Source organism: Centropristis striata, chromosome 8 (assembly GCF_030273125.1).
Source record: "Centropristis striata isolate RG_2023a ecotype Rhode Island chromosome 8, C.striata_1.0, whole genome shotgun sequence".
NCBI classification, from domain to species: domain Eukaryota; kingdom Metazoa; phylum Chordata; class Actinopteri; order Perciformes; family Serranidae; genus Centropristis; species Centropristis striata.
Genome location: NC_081524.1, coordinates 25676471 through 25695245, shown reverse-complemented (window position 1 = coordinate 25695245; position 18775 = coordinate 25676471). Strand labels below are relative to the sequence as shown.

General features: G+C 39.1%; 1 protein-coding gene across 3 annotated transcripts; it reads left to right on the top strand.

Annotated features, from left to right (window-relative positions):
- The first annotated feature begins 4589 nt into the window (after nucleotides 1–4589).
- ppox (protoporphyrinogen oxidase) lies at nucleotides 4590–17972 on the top strand. 3 transcript variants are annotated; one of them, XM_059338640.1, is made up of 13 exons: nucleotides 4590–4687; nucleotides 5917–6008; nucleotides 6776–6910; nucleotides 6988–7103; nucleotides 8945–9077; nucleotides 10359–10503; nucleotides 12243–12436; nucleotides 12673–12733; nucleotides 12969–13087; nucleotides 13621–13734; nucleotides 15711–15860; nucleotides 16411–16453; nucleotides 17199–17972. In XM_059338640.1, exons 2-13 carry the CDS (start codon nucleotides 5925–5927, stop codon nucleotides 17333–17335), a joined length of 1431 nt encoding a protein of 476 aa, XP_059194623.1. In that variant the 5' UTR covers nucleotides 4590–4687; nucleotides 5917–5924; the 3' UTR covers nucleotides 17336–17972. The 3 variants fall into 3 exon arrangements, with proteins under 3 accessions (XP_059194623.1, XP_059194622.1, XP_059194624.1); XM_059338639.1 differs by having other exon boundaries at nucleotides 4596–4667; XM_059338641.1 differs by having other exon boundaries at nucleotides 4655–4697.
- The last annotated feature ends 803 nt before the right edge of the window (nucleotides 17973–18775 follow it).

Here is an 18775-nt window from a genome sequence, read left to right as displayed (position 1 = left end):
TCTACTGTGGCATACACACACAACGGTGCAGCGACAACTCAAAAGTCACCAGCAGCATAGTTTATTATACTGGGAGCACAATGACTGATATAGGAGATAATCTGCTGATAGAAAAATATGTCCAAAGTGACAGCTAACATGCCTTGTCCTTGCCATTGACCTGAATATTAGTGTAACATGTTGCAAAATGACTTAACTTTGGTTTCCATGTGTGATAGTAAACAACGACACACTGTAGGACCGATTTCATTCCAGGCCAGGAGGAGAGATTAGTGGATTTACAAGCTATCTTTGGACTTAACTCAGGTTTGCTAGTATCACAAGCTGGCTCACTTTTATCTGATGTGAGGATCAGATCCAAACCTGTCAACAGTGGACCATCACATCTGGTCACTAGGACAGGGAGAGATCCACTACATGTACAAGAAAGTGACTAGTAATAAAGAGAAGTATGTTTTTATAGTTTTATAAAATCACTTAAACCTTTATGATACACATTATGATGCCAGTTAGGGAAAAAATGTTTGGAGTGTTTTTTTGTCTTAAAATAGACAGCCTGAACTTTACTTTACTGCAACCAACATCAAATATCTTTGTTAAATTGTAAAGATCAAAACAAAATTATGATGAATGGTATGCTTTGAACTTTGTATTAAGGTATATATATATATATATATATATATATATATATATATACTTAACACACACTACCAATTTTTCATGCTGTCATGCTGATTCTATAATGATACGTTGTTGCCTCGAGGCTACGGTTACATTTTAACAAGTTTCCATTATTTAATTAGAAAATAAATTGCATGAAACTATCGAAACTGAAGGTTTACTCACTAATAAGTAGGATTTTTTTTTCCAGATGGAAAAGGGCCAGGAAATTACATTTTGACGTTTTGAGAGCTTTTTTGTGGCGCAAAATGGCAAAGCTGTTTCCTTTGGAAAAGTCTGCAAAAAAGGGTTTCAATATGGCCTCCTAGAGGTCATGTGTATTGGTTCCCTATGGTCTTCCCTCCTTTTTAAAGTATTGCATCACTCAAAAAGATGCATTATAGAAATTTGACAGGCCAAAAATGGGTATGTTGGCAACACCGTACCATAGATGGTTAAAACCAGTTTTCACCAGCAGAGGGAAAGACTGCACCGACATGTGAATGATGATCACAGCTGCATTTGAACTACTAAGGATTCCTGACTGTTGATGCTTTTATCCATCACTGCAGTTCAGACTTACAATCATTACACTGTACATTCTAAATACAAGCAATCACACTCAGTTATTTGTTCATTATGAATCAAGAAGCAAAAATACCTACTCTGTGCTACAGAAAGTGTTGAAAATGCCAAAGGCAATGAGAATATATCTTCAGCCTCAGCTTTGACTACTGGCTCACACATCTACAACATAAAACACTACAGAGGAGCACAAAAACAGGTTAGATGAGATACAAAGTTATTACCAATGGTGCGTTGTTTTGCATCACAGCGTTTGTGGTTTTTCTGTGTCTGCTTGAGGTTATTTTGTTTATCTCTATGGTCAGTGACTTTCTAACTGCAACGGAGGCTCTGACACCTTTAGGCCCCTCAGCCTGTAACTGGTGAACCCATTCAGTCATTCATTAATGGCCTTTCATATTACATACCTTTCATATTTGGTATGTTTTGATCTAATTTAATATCACTTTTTACCAATATTTTCAGCTCCTGTCACAAATAAAGACATGTTGACAGTCTGGAGACACACACACACACACACACACACATCTGACAACTAACGTTACAATATAGCCAATAAGTGCAATAAAACTTCCTTGATAAACGTGATAAATGAGGGCCACTGTGAGCCCCAGGGTACTGTGGACTAAAGAGAGTCAGTGAGTGGCCCAACTGATGATCTTTTAAAAACAAACCTGTTGGCAGTGATCTACACTCAGAGCTCTCCTAAAACATTAAATTCTGTTGCAGTTCAGTGGATCCTCCTGAGGATGTCTCCAGAGCTCCAGCAAATGTCTAACAACGACTGATTTTTAAAATTTTTTTACTGTAAACTATGGTTGGACAGATGACAAAAATAAAAGAGAGCAAGAAGCTGGTGTCATAAAGCTTAAAGAGCAGAAGATGCAACAAGATGCACAGGACCAAAGAGAACAATATTTAAAAATAGACTAAAGCATGACATGTTTTACTCACCAGTGAGGAGGACTTTGGGAGATTGTTCTACCTCTGTGTTTCAGCTTTTCATAAGTTGTTCTAGAGTAGGGGTCAGCAACCTTGATGATAATGAGTGCCATTTTTACATTTTCTTGTTAATTACTGTGCCATATCAACATTAAGGTTAATTATTATAATAATTACGTTTAATTATGATACCACATCAAAATGTAAATCTCCAACAGATCTGTTTTTGTTTACCCTACTAATTCCATCCATATAGGCCACTGGTTCCCAACCTCGGGGTCCCGACCCCCAACTAGGTCTTGCCAAAGCTTTACAGGGGGCCATGAGGGCTTCTTGATTTTAAGGAGTAAAGCTGCATTTGACCAAAAAAGTACCAGGTAATTAGTCCATCTGTACTTAGGAAGGCACTAAAAAGTTATGAAAGCATCATATCAGAGCTGAAATCATTAACCCTCCCAACCTTCCAGCGATCTTGTTCATCAAGAATAAAGTTAATACACAGTTTTTTACCTGCTGTGGTTACAAACTAAATGCTCAGTTCCCATTTCAACGTACTGCTTTAAATGACATTCCCTCATTTACCGAATGCCAAAAAGGGAGAATTAAGTGTAACAAACAGAAATATCAGTGCTATATAAAAATGCTGCCATCCTTATCCCAGAGGTCATTTGGCATGCAGATAAGAGGGCAAAAAAACATTTTGCACAGGACTGCTTGTGTGCCATTGGTTAAGCCAGTTGTGGCACCTGTGTCTAAGGTAGCTAACCCCTGCTCTAAAGGGTACAATATAGTGATGTGTCAGTCGCGAACGAGCCGGTTCAAAGAGCCGGCTCTTCTAAGTGAACGATGGGAGCCGGCTCACGTCCGTCAGCGAGCCGTTCTTCTTTTTTCTCATTAGGAAAAGTACCTGTGGGTGCTGCTGACGCTGACTACATGTGTCACATGCATGCTGTGTGAACCAATTATTGTGAGGATTGACAAGGATCATACCACCAAGCAGGGAGGGGCAGGGTGGCATCGCTGAGACAGGACAGGAGGAGGAGGAGCGAAGACGAGTGAAAGTTGAAAAAGAAGTAGCATTTGGATGCATTTTGACACCTGTGACAACATGAAAGCACAGTGTAGGATTTGTAAAATGAAGCTCTCCTATCCAGCAGGGTCCACTAATAACTTACAGGTATTAGAGAACTGGACATCCAGAAGTTGAGTTGGAAGAAAAAAGGCAGGCTAGCATGCTGCTGCCACTACTCCACCTGTTGTTCCTGCCCCTGTTGCTGCTGCTGCTGCTGCTACCCCCATGCATCAGGTACAAACACACAGTGCGTGTATTAAAATTAAATTAAAATGTCAATAGCTGTCCTTTTTTAATTTCTGTGCTTAGGTTTTTATAGCCATTTTCTATCTGCTTTGTGTAGCAGAGTGGTTCTTCAAGCAAGTTAGAGAGTTACAAGGGATTTTACAACTGTAAATGCAATTGGCTACAGTAATGTATTGGAAATTTAAGAGATATAAGTGTTCATATACAAATCAAAACAAATCAAGTCAAAACAGCACTAAATTTTACTGAATTATAAAAGGTATACGTGGTAAAATGGTGAGCCATTTGGGAGCCAAAAGAGCCGGTGTTGTGCCGTATTAAGCACCCCTGCCGTGAAAAGCACCCCCTTGTCGCGGGGAGTTTACTTAGTAGTTTATATTCAATGATAAGTAGACCAAGAAAAAAAACAACACACTGACACTTCAATATACATATATATATATATATATATATATATATACACTCACACAAACACATACTTAGGAGTTTATATTATATATATTTACAAATATTATGGAAGACAACACAGTAAGCAGGCTATTAATTAATGACATCAATAACCATTTACCCGATTTTTGTTATCTGTGACTGTGATTGTGGGAAAGTATGACTATTGTGGAATCCATGAGCGCATTTAAACATGAATCATTAACACAAAACTGGACGCTAAACAGAACGTGACATGGAATGAAAATATAATTTTTGTCATTGTGTGTACGTTGTCATTTGTAGTAAATTAAACATGAGCATTTAGTCCTTTTTGACATTTACTCGTGAATAAGAGATCTGTGGGTAATATATGTCCGTTTGGTAGTAGTTTATAGCGTCCTCTCCACATGCGCGACGAGGGGGTGCTTTTCACGGCAGGGGTGCTTAATACGGCACAACACCGGCACTTCTTGGTGAGCTGAGCCAAATGATCCGGATCACTAAAAAGAGACCAAATTCACATCACTAGAACAATATTTCCTTTCTTATTTTTTGTGTCCGGGTTTGTAAGACACACTCCACACCAGTTGGTGGCGATAATCTTCCATTTCATTGTTCGCAGCATGCTATAAAAAACATCAAGAAGAGGAATTTTCGAGCTCATGCTTTTACTCTGGAGGGTCAGATCAGGATTTGCTGGTGGTGCACCGAACACGTAACCGCTCTGCATCAGGTAAAGCATCAGGATTACAGGTATAATAAGGTAACACTGGCTCTCTGCTGGCTGCTGTCATTATGTAGAGTTACTGTACCGTGTGTGAAGTCCTTCAGCTGTCACAGAGTCACTAACTAACTCCTCTTTAGTTGCTGCTGATCCTTATCAGCCTGCTTTCTGTCTATTCAAATCCTCCAACCGAATCACTTTACCTCAGATCACTGGAGTTTGGAGCACTTTGTATTTTTCATAAGCGCCAACATTCAAACAGAAGGCTCTGTTAACTGTCTGAAACGTAATCTGAAAAATGATGGAGACGTTGTGTCGTTATTCCGCTGTAGACATCATCTAAAGGTTGGTTTCAGCTTCTCTGGTGAGACTACAGGTTATATATTTGGTCAGTCAACTGATGCAATGAAAGTAACGTGTAGTGCAGGCTTGAGATGGAGACTACACGATAATAACTATATCGACTTATCGTTCAATATGTAAAAATGGACACGATAGTTTCTCTCTGGACTCGATGTATTGTTGTTTACATGCGTGACTTTTTGTGCCTTTTTGTGTTGTGAAGCAAAAGTGCAAATGTTTGACAAGCAGCACGATTTTCTGAAAAAAAAAAAAAAAACCCTATATTTCCCAACCAGCCATTCCAGCTGTTTATGTTATTTTGATAATAAAATAATATAATACATACGGTTGATCTCAGTGTAATGTTTTGTTAACAGAGCCTGAAATTGTATTTTATTTGTTTTGTTTGTTGTTTATTTATTCATGTTTGATTTATTTAGAATATTTTAATTAAAATTTTCCACATTTCTATTCCAATGTTTAATATTCTCGGGATTTAAAAATCCATTGCTGTGGAAAAGGAATAACTTATCATGCTCTTATATCGATATAAAACTAAAACAACATTGATACAATAATACTATCGTTTATGGTGATAGTTTCTGGGAAAATATATCGTCCTAAAAAAATTTGTTATCGTAACAGGCCTATGCACATCAGCATATTTCTGCAGTTTGAAATAAAAACTGATTGTAGAAATCGTCTCCAGTCTGAAGCAGAAGTTTTGTCTGCTGTGAAGATGGACAGTTGGACAGACAGCTGGGTGGCAGAATGAGGCGTCTCATAAACTGTTTTCATATCATCATCAACAGGCCTCATTTAGCAGACACACCCTGTCACAGCTCCTCACACACACACACATACACACTCTCCTGACTGTTACAGTTCTCATGATTTCATCTTATCTGTGTTTCAGCTCCACCAATGAGAACAATCGCAGTCCTCGGAGGGGGGGTCGGGGGTTTGGCTGCATCTTACTACCTTTGCAAGAGCCCCCAGGTTACCAAGGTAACACACACACACACACACACAAACACATACACTGTTATATGATACAAAAATCCTGGTAAATCTCTAAAAGCCACTATAAAATAAAGCTCTAGTTAGTGAGATAAAAAGCATCACTATTAGATAAATAAATACACAATACACAAAGGAAATAATAACTATAATTGATCTTCATTGGAAAACAAGTGAGGTGAGGAAGTTATAACAATCTGTATAATCTATAATATCTGTCACTTGACCTTATAGCTGCTCCCTGTGGCTGATGGGGGGAAAACATGCAGAGCAAAGACACCAACTCAGGCAGTAATGAGCAAGGTGCACCTAATAAAGTGGCTGTGTCTTCTTCTGCTGCTATAGCCCATCTGCTTCAATGTTGGACGTTTTGTGTGTTCAGAGATGGTCTTCTGCAGAACTTGGTTGTAACAAATCAGACTGGCCATCCTGACATCAACAAGGCATCAAGGCTCACTGGATATATTCTCTGTTTCTGACCGTTCTCTGTAAACCCTATTAACTGCATTGCTACCCAAGATAATGTAACATTAAAACTGGAACTGTAGGTACAATGCATGGAAAATATAACGCCTGCAGAGAAATCTAGAATGCATTGAGAACCGACTGAAAATGAATCAAATGCACAAACACATAAACTGAGAGCTACAGACCACATTTGTCTTTCGCCTTTGGACCGCCTGTGTGTGTATGTTTCACCTTTTTTATTAGATCACACATGGCACTGCAGAGTCGGTCTCTCTTTCTTTCTCCAGGTCATTGTGTTGGAGTCCAGCAGTCGCTTTGGAGGTTGGCTGCAGTCCACCAGGAGGTCAGACGGGGCGGTGTTTGAACATGGACCCAGAGGGATCCGTCCTGCTGGGGCAGTGGGACGCAACACACTCAATATGGTCAGTTTAAAAGCACTGATGAATCATTTTAAGATAAAATAGAACTTTATTGTGTCTGTATGTCTGTGTGTTTGTAGGTGGATGACCTGGGTATTGGGGGGGAGATCCTGCCAGTCACCTACAGCCATGTGGCCTCCAAGAACAGATATTTGTACGTCAACAAACAGCTTCACAGGATGCCTTCAGGAATAAGGTATGATTAGTTAGCATTAGCAACAGGAGGCTGGTCAAATTTCTGCTTCTCTGCCTATAGTTTTACAATCTACAATGTCATTTAGCAGACGCTTTTATCCAAAGCGACATACAAATGAGAGTCAATACAACACAAGCAAGGATGAAGTAAAGAAACAAAGCAAGAGTAAGTGGCGTGGGTCAGTGCTTTTACGTATTGCGAGCGGTCAGTGCGATACTTATCGTAGTCATCTGTGTAGATCAAGAGTGAAGGTGTTCAGTAAAGAGTTGGTCTTCAGTCTCTTCTTAAATATTGATAAGGACTCAGCAGACAGGATAGAGTTTGGAAGTTGGTTCCACCACCGGGGCTTGGTGGTGCAGCAGGAAGAGCCGCCAGTAGAGAGTTGCAGTAGTCTAAACGCGATAACACAAGGATCTGAACCAGGAGTTGTGTCGATTGCTCGGTCAGGTAGGGTTTGATCATCCTGATGTTGTACAGGGTGAAACGACACAATCAGGCAGTTGAGGACACATGAACCTTGAAGGTCAGTTGGTCATCAGTCATGACACCCAAGTAATTACTTCAACAGTTTGTGTTATGTGACTAAGTACTGTCCAAAACTGTACAAATGTTGACGGCTGTAAACTGGCAGAGACGGCCGATAAAACTGCGCTGCATTCTGTTCTACACCACAGTTGGGTGTGTTAGAACATATTCTAGTGATATCATACAAGAACAATATTGATATCTCCCTGCTGAGTCATGACTGCACAACTTGTGTTACACTGTGACACATTTATGCAAAGTAACTTTGGAGAAAATGACCAGATTTTTTGTTCTGTTTAAATTAGTATTTGGAATAGAGGTACAGTTATACATGGTAAACATTATCACATTCCAGTTTGTTTGGGATCTTTTCCCCTATGCCCTCCTCTGGCATTTTTGTACATTTTTCTGAGCTTTTCTTTTTCAGCTTGAATCTATAACTTATCATTTTAGTAACATTTTTAAAATCCAATGTATTTTACTGTTACGTGTCTTTTATACTCTATTGGTGCATTTTGCCCCCCTCTGGACACCTTCGTGGCAAAAATGTACACATACAAAAAACTGCTATTAAATCATCTTCATCAATTTCATGCAACAGCCTATAATGGAAAAATGGTTGACTCTGGTGGAATACAATAAAAATGTCAAATATCACTAATTTAATGGCATAATAATGTCAGTGAAATTAAAAAATGTGGTTTTAATGGAAGTCAACAAGGGAGTGTCTAGCATTACATATTCTTAAAAAAAAATAATGCAAGAGTATTTTGTAATAAATAGTTAATAATTAAACTGGAAATTAAAGGGTTAAAATCCAGCAAATGATTAACTGGTAGTTTTGAGGAAGTTTGAAGTTGTTAAAGTGACTCATGAAAAAAGCTGAAACAAATATGAATTTTAATATAAAGATATATGTATGATGATTTAATAGCAGTTTTTGTGCATGTATATTTTCCCATCAAGGTGTCCAGAGGGTGCAAAATTTGAGCAGGGCACAAGGGTTAAATGCACGTGCTGTATGTTCCTACACTATACATATTTAGATTTGCAAAAACCACAGCTGCTCTTTTTATCAGTACAGGCTGATAGGACATCATTCTAGTGATGAATCTGACCCCTACTGACTCACGAACCATAATCCAATGTGTTTGTCGAATTGGTGCTTTTATTATGTCTGTCATCCAAACTGTGGATGGTAAGCCACCTTTATTGTTCCAGGATCTATTTATGTGCTGCATTTTCATTTGTTAATAAATGTGTACTGATATTTCCTTTTCTTTCTCTTCCTACCCGTCTCTCCATCTCTCGTACAGTGGACTTTTACAGACTGTACCACCCTTCTCTCGTCCCCTCCTATGGAGTGTTGCCATGGAGATACTAGTGAAGAAAGGAAAACAGGAAGACGAGTCCATTCATTCATTTGTCTCTCGGAGGCTGGGGAAGGAGGTGAGGGCTGTGAAAGCAGCATGCTGTATGAACCGGCATTATACATTTCTTTTGGATACAGGTAGATCTAAAAAAATTTGAATATCATGAAGAAGTTCAGTATTTTTTGTCATTCATTTCAGAAAGTGAAATGAATGCCTATACATTATATAGATTCATTACACAGAGTGAAATATTTCAAGCCTATTTTTCTTGTAATTTAGATGATTCTTGCTTAGAGAAAATGAAAACACAAAACTCAGTGTCTCAGAAAATTAGAATATTGTGAAAAAGTTCAATATGTGAGTCCACAGTCAGTCAGTGGTGGTTTGGGGCCATGTCCTCTGCTGCTGTTGGTCCACTGTGTTTTCTGAAGTCCACAGTCAACATAGCAGCCATCTAGCAGGACATTTTAGAGCTCTTCATGCTTCCACAAGCTCTTTGGAGATGCTGGTTTCATTTTCCAGCAGGACTTGGCACCTGCCCACACTGGCAAAGGTACCAAAACCTGGTTCAGTGACCATGGTGTTACTGGGCTGGACTGGCGAGCAAACTGGGCTGACCTGAACCCCATAGGAGCCTATGGGCTGTTGTCAAGAGGAAGGAGAGAGACATGGCGCCGTAGGCTGATCTCCTCCATGCCACGCCGTATTAATGCAGTAATTCATGCAAAAGGAGCCCACCAAGTATTGAGTGTATAGAAATGAAGATACTTTTCAGAAGCCTGACATTTGTGTTTAAAATATCCTTTTTTTATTGATCTTATGTAATATTCAAATTTTCTGAGACACTGAGTTTTGTGTTTTTGTTATCTGTAAGCCATAATCAGCAAAATTACAAAAACTACAGGCTTTAATTATTTCACTCTGTGTAATGAATCTATATAATAAAGAAGTTTCACTGTCTGAAATTATTGACAAAAAATATTTAACTTTTTCACAATATTCAAATTTTGTTTAGATGTACCTGTAGTTTCACTTTTTTTTAAGTCTACCTGAAACAGTACTTGATTTGTCATAGTAAGACTTTAGAATCAACTTCTGCACAGAAAAACTGTGGATATTGTCTCCATCTCCTCCTCTGGAGTTGTGTTTGGACACTGCACTGATAAAGGAAAAACATTTTGTCTCTGTAAAGAAGTGAATTATTCTCCATCATAATCATTCAGTGTACACATGATGTATGAGTATTGTAGGTAGACTTGAAAATATTTGAACTTATCATTAAACTGTATTATTAATGTCAACGATCCTCTGTTATATTATGTGATGATAAATAATCTCTCCCTCTGTGTGTGTCCAGCTGGCAGACATAGCTGTGGACAGTTTGTGTCGTGGTGTGTTTGCGGGGGACTGCAGGAAGTTGAGCGTGCGTTCTTGTTTTCCTCTCTTATACAATGCAGAGCAGCGCAGAGGCTCCCTGGTGCTGGGCATGCTGCTGGGCTCAGGTACCCTTCATCATTTTTTATTGCCAAGTAGGTTTTCACATTAAGGAATTTGCTGTGGTGTGTTGGTGCATAAGAAGAAACAAACAACTGAAATATAGATATAGATTAAGGAAAGTACTTCAGCAGCTTAAATAGAAAATATATGGAGTAGAAAAGTTAACTACTGCAACTATTTGAAAATATATAAACAATATGTAGAAATATGGAATATTATTTGATAATATTAAAGTATAAATATTTGCAATGTGCAAGATAAGGTCAGGATCAGCATTACATTAATGTAACGTGTAGAAGGTGGAGGGGAGGGGGGGTCAGTGTTGATGAGGCCAGTTGCAGAGGGGAAGAAACTGTTATTGCGGGAGGTTTGCTGTTGTTGTTGTTATTTTGTTAAAATTACAGCTTCCATTGAAATGTGCTGAATGAATCCTGCCTTAGGCTTATGGCTGAGTCATCATTTAGTAACAACATTGGTGGAGGGCTACAGAAGTCACCAGTACGTCAGATAGGACTGAGGGATAAGTGCTCACTAACTATTGTGACTGTGATCAACCACACAGTGATATTGATGAAAACATGCAACACAAAAGGTTTTAGAGTTCAAACAACGGTCAATAGAGAGATGGCTCACTGGAAACACTAATGGTCATATCCTAGTATTCTAGTCTATTGGACTTCAATAATCCAGAAATACAATTTAGGGAGCTATTCATTTCTTGAAGTATGTGTGTCGTGTGCTACTTGTTCCCCACATCCTCTATAGAAATCTGTCCCTACTAAGAGGTCACATTTCCCATCCCAACACTCAGCTTCCAGGAACATTCCCGCATTTTGATTGTCATGTCATAGAGTTACCACTTCTGTCCAATCTTATGCTTATTTCTATTTTTGCTGTCAAAGTAAGACCACAGTATGTCAGGTTGGGGAACTGTGTTTCTGGGACATCAATGAGCAGCACAGGGGCTCCACAAGGGACTGTTCTGGCTCCATTTCTGTTCACACTGTACACAGCGGACTTCAAATACAACTGAGTCCTGCCACATCCAGAAGTACTCCGACAACACTGCTATTGTGGCTTGTATCAGGAATGGACAGTAATCTGAATGTAGGGATCTGATAAAAGCCTTCAGTGACTGGAGTCACAAGAACTATCTCCTACTGAACACCTCAAAGACTAAGGAAATTATCATAGATTTCCACAAGCCCCCTCTTCAGCCAGTGAATACCTGTGGGGTGGACATCGAGGTGGTGGCAAGTTATAAGCATCTAGGTGTATACCTGGATAATAAGTTGGACTGGTCCCTAAACACTGACGCTCTCTACAAAAAGGGGCAGAGCCGCCTCTTTTTCTTAAGGAAGCTCAGATCTCTGGACATCTGTAGTAAGATGCTGCAGATGTTTTATCAGTCTGTGGTGGTAGTGTGTTGTTTTATGCTGCAGTCTGCTGGGGAGGCAGCATCACACACAGAGATGAAGGTGGTTGGGCAGACTGGTCTAAAGAGCTGGTTCTGTGGTTGGAGCCAGGTTGGACACACTGGAGGAGGTGGTGGAGAGATGACCTGTCAAGATGTTCCAGCCCATCCTGAAATACCCAGATCATCCGTTGATGATCTGTTGTTATTAAGCACTGCATCTGCTGTTCTTTATTTCAGTCTGTCTCACTGACATTAGTGATAACAGTAATGGTTCTATCATGCTGTTCATAATCTGTATGGGACTAAAGGTATGTCTAAAACCTGCAGGTGACAGTCCTGTGGTCCCCCCTGGCCCTCTGGCTCAAAGATCTGTTAAAGAGTCGTGGGCCCAGTGGTCCCTGAGCCGGGGAATGGAGTCCCTCCCAGAATCCATCACTGAGTACCTAGAACGGAGCGGGAAAGTGGAGCTTCACAGAGAGGCAGTGGTTCAACACATCAGTCCTTCAGACTCTGGTTGGAAGGTTAGTGAGGAGAATATGGACTACATTTACCTCATGTTGTCTGTGAATGTGTATGGTGTGTACAAACAAGTTTTATAATGGAAAGCATTCATTTCAATGAGTCAACTGTTGCTCTTGAAGTTGTTCAGTGTTTGCACACCAAAGAGAGGGAGATTTGTCGAGGTTGCTCCTGCCACTCATATTCTTGTATTATTTTACTCCCAGGTTATAGTACCTGTCTGTCTGTCTCTGTGTAGATCCATTTGGAAGATGGAGTCATGTCAGCTGACCACATCATCTCTGCATTGCCTGCTAAAGGCAAGTTTTGCTGGAGCAGGAACTTAGATTCTGTTTGCATTCCTTCTATATCTTTCTATAAAATGTAAATTATAAATATCTTACACCCGCTTCTATTACATAAAAATATTTAGTGTAAACAGGATTTTGTTTATGAAATACCATATGTTTTTAGAACTCATTCTAATACAAAAGAATCCAGAGAAAAATACAACAAAAAAGATGTTCCTGTCTTTATCTCCGCTCCCCGCTTCAGCCCTCTCTTCAGTCCTGCCTTCCTCCTGTCAGCCTCTCATCCAGCTGCTGCAGGACATCTGCACTGTCACAGTGGCTGTGGTGAATCTGGAGTATGACGGTTGCATCCTGCCTGTGAAGGTGAGAACTGCAATTGGACACAAACACACACACTTTGTTTTCTAATTCTGAATGAGGCTTTGTATTAGATTGGATTTGAATAATGTATTTAAAAATTCAAAAACCAGTGGGATATTTAAAATAAAAATGAAGACAGAGCCTGGGGTTCTCCTAGGCCTTCCCTCTGGGGATTTACATCTCGCTGCGTCACATTATAAGCTCCTTGATAAACTCCTTCCAGGTGCTCGAAAGTGTATATTAAAAAACTGGATCAAAACTCTTCCACCTAGTGTCACCCTTTGGTACAGGGAGAAATCCTCCCTCCTGAAAGATTACAAGCTGCTGTAAAGGGTAGGGACGAGTTGTTGTTAATAGTTTGGACATCCTTCCTTGATTATTTACCTGCAGATCTGAAAAATCTGCTGTTTATGGGCAGACGGTTCTCTGACTGGAAATCATAATATTTATATATATTAATATATATTTATTTGTATAAATCATTATGTCATTTTTATTGTCTTGGTCATTATGATTATTTTATTTTTATTCAACAGGGTTTTGGTCACTTGCTGCCATCATCAGAGGATCGGGGTTTACTGGGGGTGGTCTACGACTCTGTTCCCTTCCCTCAACACAACAGACCTGATGGACTGACAACCAGACTGACGGTATACTCAATCACTCACTCACTAGTTTTTCATCAATGAATGTCTTTGCACATTTTGAAGATTTTCATGTGAAAAGCTTGATGGAAACACCAAAATTCGAAATTTTTTGTCTTTAAAAAAAAAACAGTTAAAACTGCACTAAACTGGAGATAGGAAACATTTTTTCCGAATAAGTTCTGACATAGCGAACATTTAACTCACATGACTGATCAGCTGTTTCCTCTGACATGAAAGAACAATTAGAAGTTGCCCAGTTGAATCTCATTCCTGAAGACATGGGTGGTCAAAGTTGTCCAATTAGCAACATCTTTATTAGGGCCTCGGGGCAATCGCACCGAGCACTGGTCCCATACAGCAATAGCTGTAGGGACCAGTGCTCGGGGCAAAGCATGTTATACTGTGGATTTTTTCTTCTTCCTCTTCCGGACGCAATTTCGTCCCGCTGCTAGTCCTACAACTTGAAGAGTTGCAGGACAAATTATATATCAAAACGTTCGGTTTGATCGGGATCGGTGTGCTATTACTTTTCTCTACAGAATACGAATTTTTCGCGATGTAAGTCACGAAAAAACTGCCCAAAATTTTGCATTGAAATGAATGGGACGGCCGACAAAAAATGAGCGAAAAAGAACAATAATTGGAGATTTTTAAACGTCTACTCCTCCGGCATAATTTCACCTAGAGACTCCATTTAAACTTTAAACAGTAGACACAAGTCTTGTGTATCGGTGTATTAATCCACGTTTCGATAGGTCATATAGTTTTTTATCAATCCCTGTTCAATGACCATGATCATTTTTGGAGAAATTCTGAGATTATAATGGGTGTGTATTGCACGGAATGTTCGTGTCACAGTGTGTGACATCATCGCCAGAGTGTAGAGGGAGAGAAGAAATTGTCAAAAAATAAATTTGAAAACTGCGCTCCAGGCCCCAAATTTCACTCTACAGAGATAATTTATACATAGAAACGTAGGAAAATTTGTCTTCTCACTCACAATCCTCTGGTAAAGCTGTCAGAGTTATAGTTTGGGCGTAGGACGCACAGATGCGCCACCAAAACCACCAACAGCCTCATTGGCTCCCATATTAAAAACGCAGGAAGATTTCAGAAAAAGGGACATTTTACAGTTTTTGTAGATCGCTCTAACAAAGCTATTTTTTCATTTTTCTTAAAAAAAACATATGTAGACGTTCAGGAAGAACTCAGGACGCTTAAAGTGAAGTCGGATCAATAATAGGTATTATGGTTTTGCCAAAAATGCTTTCTGTTCGAGGCCAGAAATTTCAGTCTGTCCACCTATGCTGTCACTATGCCGGAACAGGTGTCAATTAATTCTGTTGATTGCTTTGATCTGATTGCCTTTGATCTTTGATGTGATTACAGTTACAGATACACACACACACACACACACACACACACACACACACACACACACACATGCGCATAAGCACGCACACTCCTCACACATGCATACATATGCTTCAAACACACACACACACGCACACACACAGGTAACTTTATGCGATTTTCGCTACACACACAAACACACACACACACACATTTTGAGGTTAAAGGGCATAGTTTGAAATCATCATAGTGTACACACACCAGCAGTAGCCCCCGTGGCCCTTTCAGAATTTCTCCAGAGGAAATTTTCTAGTTATTTATGTTTTTCTCTCTTGCTCACTCTCCTTCTTCCCCTGTTTAATGACGGATTAGCCTACAGCAACACATTACACTGCCAACTTCTGACAAAAGTACGTTTATGCAGCTTTATTTATTTGATCTAAACCAGTTGATGGAAACGTCCCTAATTCACATTTTCTTAAATGCGACATTTCAAAATTTTGCTTCTAAGTTAGATTTGACTTTAATGGAAAGACGGCTACTGATAAAGAATTGAAATGTCTCTCATAAGCTGCGGCATGATCATGTTCATCAGGAGAACCTGAGGTCATAACTGTGTCTTCTAGGTGATGATGGGCGGAGCCTGGTTCCAGGAAGTGTTTGGGGCCCCAGAAGCAGTAACAGAGGAGCACATTTTAGCACAAGCTGCTGAGGCAGTGAACCGCCACCTGGGAGTCACCACAGCACCCAGCTGGAGCCGGGTGACTCTACAGAGGGTACGACAGGACTCTGTGTGAATAAATGCTCCCAACCAGTTACCAGTTCATGTCAAAATACACTTTGGATTCTCTGTTATGTTTCATCAGTATACAGGTGCATCTCAATAAATTATAATATCATAGAAAGTTTATTTATGTCTGTAATTTTCAAAAAGTGGAAATAACACATTGTATAGATCCATTACACACAGAATGAAACATTTCATGTCTTAATTTATTTAATTTATTGTTATAATTATATGGCCTACATTTAATGAAGACCTAAAATTCAGTGTCTCAAATTTTTAATATTACAAAAGACCAATTTTAAAAAGTATGTTTAATATGAAAATGTTGGCCTCTGAAAAGTATGTCCATCTATATGACTCAATACTTGGTTGGGGCTGTTTGAATTGAACTACTCGAAATGGACTTTTCATCATATTCTAATTTATTGAGATGCACCTGTATTTGAGATTGTAACTTATTTTATTTGTCATTGAAAATCAGTTACTTCCATCAATCATTTCTGTCCTAATGCTGCATCCTGATGTTTTTTCCCCATCAGGACTGTATACCTCAGTATTATCTGGGACACTTTCAGAGAGTTGGTGAGTATTGACTTTACATTACCTCAGAAAACCATGCATTGAAGTTTGAAGTTTTTTATTTTGCACAATAATAAGACAAAAAAGAAAAGGATAAAGAAATAACAACAAAAGGAAGGTGCAAGGTAGCGGCAAGAAATACAGCAGGGCTTATACAGGCCTCTAGCTATATAAAAAATTCACAAGTTAAATTAAAAACAACTATGAAATAGAAAAAAGAATAATTACCATAAAAATAAAGCAAAATTATAATAAAAAAAGTAAAACAAAAGTGTAGAAATGTGTGTATGTGCCTGTGTGTGTGTATTACTTAGTGACCTGATCATCAGAGCCACTAAACTGCTCTTGTAAGTGTTCAGAGAGGAAAACTGTATTGAACTATTCAACTGATCATCCCAGAGTATTGTTCCTCTGTATTTTAAGGAGAATTGACCGAGGGTAGTACGATAGTGAGGAGGTGAAATCTAGTCAGTTGTCTAGTATTGTACTGATGTAATTGTGAGTTGACATGGAAATATTCACTGAAAGCTCTAGGAATAGAATTTGGACTATACATATACTTAAAGATAAAAATGCATATTTGGTATATATTGATCTGAAAAATTGTCATTATCTCAAATCTTGAGTTTTGTGAAAAGGGGAGCAGAAGGATCTAGTCGTTTTGAAAATGTGGCAGTGCTGACAAATCTTTTCCCAAACGAGGTGTAGGGAAACATCATTTTAAGGTGCATCTCTCTGCCTTTTCCAGAGTCCATGCGTGGCTTCATAAGGGAGAACAATCTCTCGCTATCTCTGATTGGTTCCTCTTATGACGGTGTGTCAGTCAACGATGTCATCTTTAGTGGACGAACATCTGCAGAGGAGCTGTTGGGAACTGGAGTTTGAATGCGCTGGTTACCCTGGAGCAGAACAGCACCTTCCAGTTACATGTGCTGTTTAGAATCTATTTCAGTTTGAACCTGTATTTGCATAAAGCGAGCATTGTCACTCATCAGTGTGACAGGACACAGCCTGTGGACATGAACACCAGCGACTATGTTGAAAACATCATTCTGCAGCGACATGGCAAGGCTGCTTCGAGTCTCATCTGGAAATGTCAACTCTGGTTAATGAATATGCTGAATGGTCGCTGGGGGCTCTTTACCTTGGTGCCACACTCTAGAATTAATATAAAATTGTAATATTTTAGTGTCCTAATATCATGAGGTTGTGTTCATCTACAGTGTCTGAACATTGACACATTATCTGGTTCCAAGGGGCTGACATATATTTCTTTTTCAGGCCATCTAATACTACAGATGTTGCTTGCACTTTAAGTAAAGCCTTAAGGTTTCTGTAATATTTTCTCATCAGTTTGTTCTGTGGGAAAGATCTCATGAAGGACTGATATAAGCTTGCTGAGTGATTTTTATATGATTCTGTTGCATTCAAAAGTGCTCTCAGGTGAAGTATGTTGTACATATATGTGCCCTCTGAGGCCCGCTTGTGATTTTAAGTCAGAATTAAAAGCCATTTGTCAGACTGTCTTTTTATTTTTGAAATACTGGAGACCATGACCTTTCATTTCCACAGTGAGGCCATAACCTGCGAGGGTCCACAGGCCAAAAGTTGGGGACGACTAATATAAATACAGTACTCATACAGTGCACTATTTCAAGAAAAAAGTCAAAATGTCAGGGATTAAGTCATCTTTGAGTTTGGTAAAGTTGGAAAGATATTATGAATTGTTCCCATGTCAATAAGTCATCAGAGGAACATTGTTTCAGAGAGACGTAGTCAGGTAGACGGCAGCTACAACCTGATTTTCATCAAGGTCATAAAATGAGAAATAACCCCAATACTTAAGGGTGTAGCAGAACTACAATCCCCCTACACATAAATGAGCAATTCTTGGTAGTAGGCTACCACAAATCTGTTTTTATGTAATTTGTGATAATTTTTTTTTAAACATATCGAGGAAAATCAGGTTGTAGTGCATAATGACTTTTTTTCCCCTCCTGATTATTTCTTCTACCCTAATCCTCTTCTATAGTGGACAGAAGCATCCTCAGTTGGGAGAAGTAACATCCTTGTTCAGTCGAGTTTCACCTTTAAACGTTATTTCCTTATGCTGTGTAAACCGCTCAGCCGGCTTAACGCAAGAGAAATCCTACACAGACCCTCTAAAATTAAGTTTATTGTGATGATTGTTGTTGGGATTAAAGGTGTGATTTGTGATTGTTTTCTACTTCTATAAGTCTTAATGAGATAAATCACTAATCATAAACTTCATGGAACTTTAAGCACTGAAGTGGTGCATGTCCCTGCATTGTTTGTTTATATTCG

Bases quoted from the DNA above. Each gene is read 5' to 3' on its own strand.
- ppox (XM_059338640.1), top strand. From the start codon at position 5,925: ATGAGAACAATCGCAGTCCTCGGAGGGGGGGTCGGGGGTTTGGCTGCA. The intron at 7,104-8,944 runs GTATGATTAGTT...TCTCTCGTACAG, and splicing joins AGGATGCCTTCAGGAATAAG to TGGACTTTTACAGACTGTAC. The intron at 13,088-13,620 runs GTGAGAACTGCA...TTTATTCAACAG, and splicing joins GTTGCATCCTGCCTGTGAAG to GGTTTTGGTCACTTGCTGCC.